Source organism: Myotis brandtii, unplaced genomic scaffold (genome assembly GCF_000412655.1).
Source record: "Myotis brandtii unplaced genomic scaffold, ASM41265v1 scaffold244, whole genome shotgun sequence".
Lineage (NCBI taxonomy): Eukaryota > Metazoa > Chordata > Mammalia > Chiroptera > Vespertilionidae > Myotis > Myotis brandtii.
In genome coordinates, this window is record NW_005359225.1 from 4,431,474 (window position 1) to 4,433,946 (window position 2,473).

A 2,473-nucleotide genomic window follows, 5' to 3' on the forward strand; every position below is an offset into this window, starting at 1 on the left:
GGTTGGGGCTGCGGGGGGAGGGTGTCTAAGGACCCTCTGACCTCTGACCCGCGCCCCGCCGTTGCAGGGGAACTCTACGATCTGGACGCCTCTTCCCTGCAGCTCAAAGTCCTCCAATATGTGAGTCCCTACGCCCCGCCCCTGCTCCCCCAGGGACCGACGGGTCCCGAGCTCTCCCTCTCAGCTGGGATTTCCACGTCCCGCCCCTCGCCTCTTTCCCACCCACCCGAGGAGCCTCGGAGGGGAGAGGGTGGGGAGTGGGCGGCCCAGACCCGCGGTCAGCCCCTCGCTGGGTGCTTGCCTTCCAGCTGCAGCAGGAGACCCAGGCGTCCCACTGCTGCCTCCTGCTGGTGTCGGAGGACAATCTCCAGCTCTCCTGTAAGGTGAGGGCCGGGTCCATGGGGACCGGGAGAGGGACCGCGCCTCTGAGGAGAAACACCCCGCTGATCTTTTAATGGGTCGCCGCCCCTCTGCCCCGCAGGTCATCGGAGATAAAGTGCTGGAGGAAGAGATCAGCTTCCCGGTGAGTCTGCAGGAGCAGTTAAGGCAAACGAGGAGCACTTGGGATTTGCACCGAGAGACTGGGATCTGCCAGAATCTCTTGGAATCGGATGGAATTACCTGGATCTTGGGGTCTACTTAGAAATGTTATGAGCGCTCACAGCCTTTCTTGATCAGGATCCACAGGAGACATCTCATGCAATCTACAGAACAGTTTACTTGGGACCAGTTTACCGCTGTTGGGGTGTTTCTGGATTTTGGTTCTCTTAGAATCTGTCGCGATCAATGAGAATCTTGGAGTCTGCTTTTTCTCTCTCCTAGTCAGGGGAGACCCTACATCTTCCATAGGGCGTTCTGGTCAGGAGCAGAACACCCCCCCCCCCTCATTGTTGACTCCATTCCCCATTTGGACTGACTGAAAAGGTCCTTGAATCTTCCAGACTTTGGGGAGGAGGGTTGGGGTCTGAGATGGCCTTGACCTCAGGCCAGGGCGGGCCCTGACTCAGCCGCTCCTCCCTCCACAGTTGACAATGGGACGCCTGGGCCAGGTGGTGGAAGACAAGGAGTGTATCCAGCTGAAAGATCTCACCACAGTAAGCCATGGCCTGACTGGACCAGGGGAGGAGGCAAAGGGAGAGGACCATGTCCAGCCTCCATGGCCAGGGGCGCTGGGACAGGGCCGCCTAGGAAGGCTGGCGACAAGACCCAGGGACTTCCTCCCAGTCCACCCCCCACCATAGCACTTCCCACCTGCAGGAGTCCCTGAGAGCCGCCTGTTGCAGATGGTGCTGGGCTGGGGGAAGGAAACATACTCTCTCCCTCCTCCCCTGCCCTGACTCACCTCACCTTTGCAGGAGGATGTGCGGCAGCTGCAAAGCATGTTGGGCTGTGAGCTGCAGACCATGCTCTGTGTCCCTGTCATCAGTCGGGCCACGGACCAGGTGGTGGCCCTGGCCTGTGCCTTCAACAAGCTCGGAGGAGACTTGTGAGTCAGGGTGGGGTGAGGTGGATCAGGAGGTGAGCTGAGAGCCTGGACTGGGTAGGGTAACAGAGCTGGAAGTGGATACTATTCCAGCAGTGTGAATGGTTTGTTGGTGTAAGAGACCTCAGGTTTGTGAGAGTGCTAGGCTCTTGCTTCTGCTACGGCTGAGGCACAGGTAATTGTTGACTCTCCGTCACCCGTTTTAGCTTATTTAAAATCATGTTGAGGTCCAAGTGAGCTCCCGCTTTTTTTGCCCACTTCTTGCAGTTGGGAGTATCCACTATTAGGGTATTGGCCTCCTTCCCCATCTTCCATCCCCTGTTGGCATTTCTGCTGGGAATTCCCTGATGGAGAGGTAGTGAGCTCTGGGATGGTGGGCTCTCTGGAACCCACAGAGCATCACTGGCACAGTGGACTATGGCTAAAGGGAATACAGGCTTGGGGGCCAGGCGAACCTGAGGGTCTTTATAGGCACTGACAGGGCAGCTATAAGAATCACACAAAACGGAATGGTGGGCAGGACACAGAGGCAGGTAAACAGGCTTAGTTAGGAGGAATCTCTCAGGAACTGAGATCAGATTTGGGATCTCAGAGTGGTACCATAAATAGATTTCATGTCCTATACCAACTTGCTGATTGGCAGTAGCTGCCTGAAATATTGTGTTGAGACTGGTTCTTAGTCCTATGATTGATTAGCTATGTCCTGGGAGTAGGTTCAGGGTATGAATGCTGCCTCACTTGGCCCAGCAGGTCTATAGTTTGGGCTAAGGCATACAAGCAGAGGGCTGATTCCAGGATACAGAGAGATGCTGACAAGATGCTTGGCCCCTGGGGCTTAAGCAAACAGGCTGGGGCTCCTGCAGGAAGTGGAGAGTGGGGAAAGGTGTCAGAAGCCCAGGGATGGGGTCTGTAGGAGTGGACAGAGACCTGGGAGTCATGGGCCTGTGTAGCAGGACTTCTAACATAGAACTCTAGGCAGTTGAGTGGATC

General features: G+C 56.4%; 1 protein-coding gene across 1 annotated transcript in view; it reads left to right on the forward strand.

Annotated features, from left to right (window-relative positions):
- The window catches only part of PDE2A (phosphodiesterase 2A, cGMP-stimulated), a 63,720-nt gene that overhangs the window by 50,450 nt on the left and 10,797 nt on the right, over window positions 1-2,473 (forward strand). The window contains exons 11-15 of the mRNA XM_014540373.1: window positions 68-120; window positions 309-383; window positions 482-523; window positions 1,026-1,094; window positions 1,356-1,486. Coding sequence (XP_014395859.1) covers window positions 68-120; window positions 309-383; window positions 482-523; window positions 1,026-1,094; window positions 1,356-1,486 — 370 coding nt within the window. The remainder of the gene's footprint in view (window positions 1-67; window positions 121-308; window positions 384-481; window positions 524-1,025; window positions 1,095-1,355; window positions 1,487-2,473) is intronic.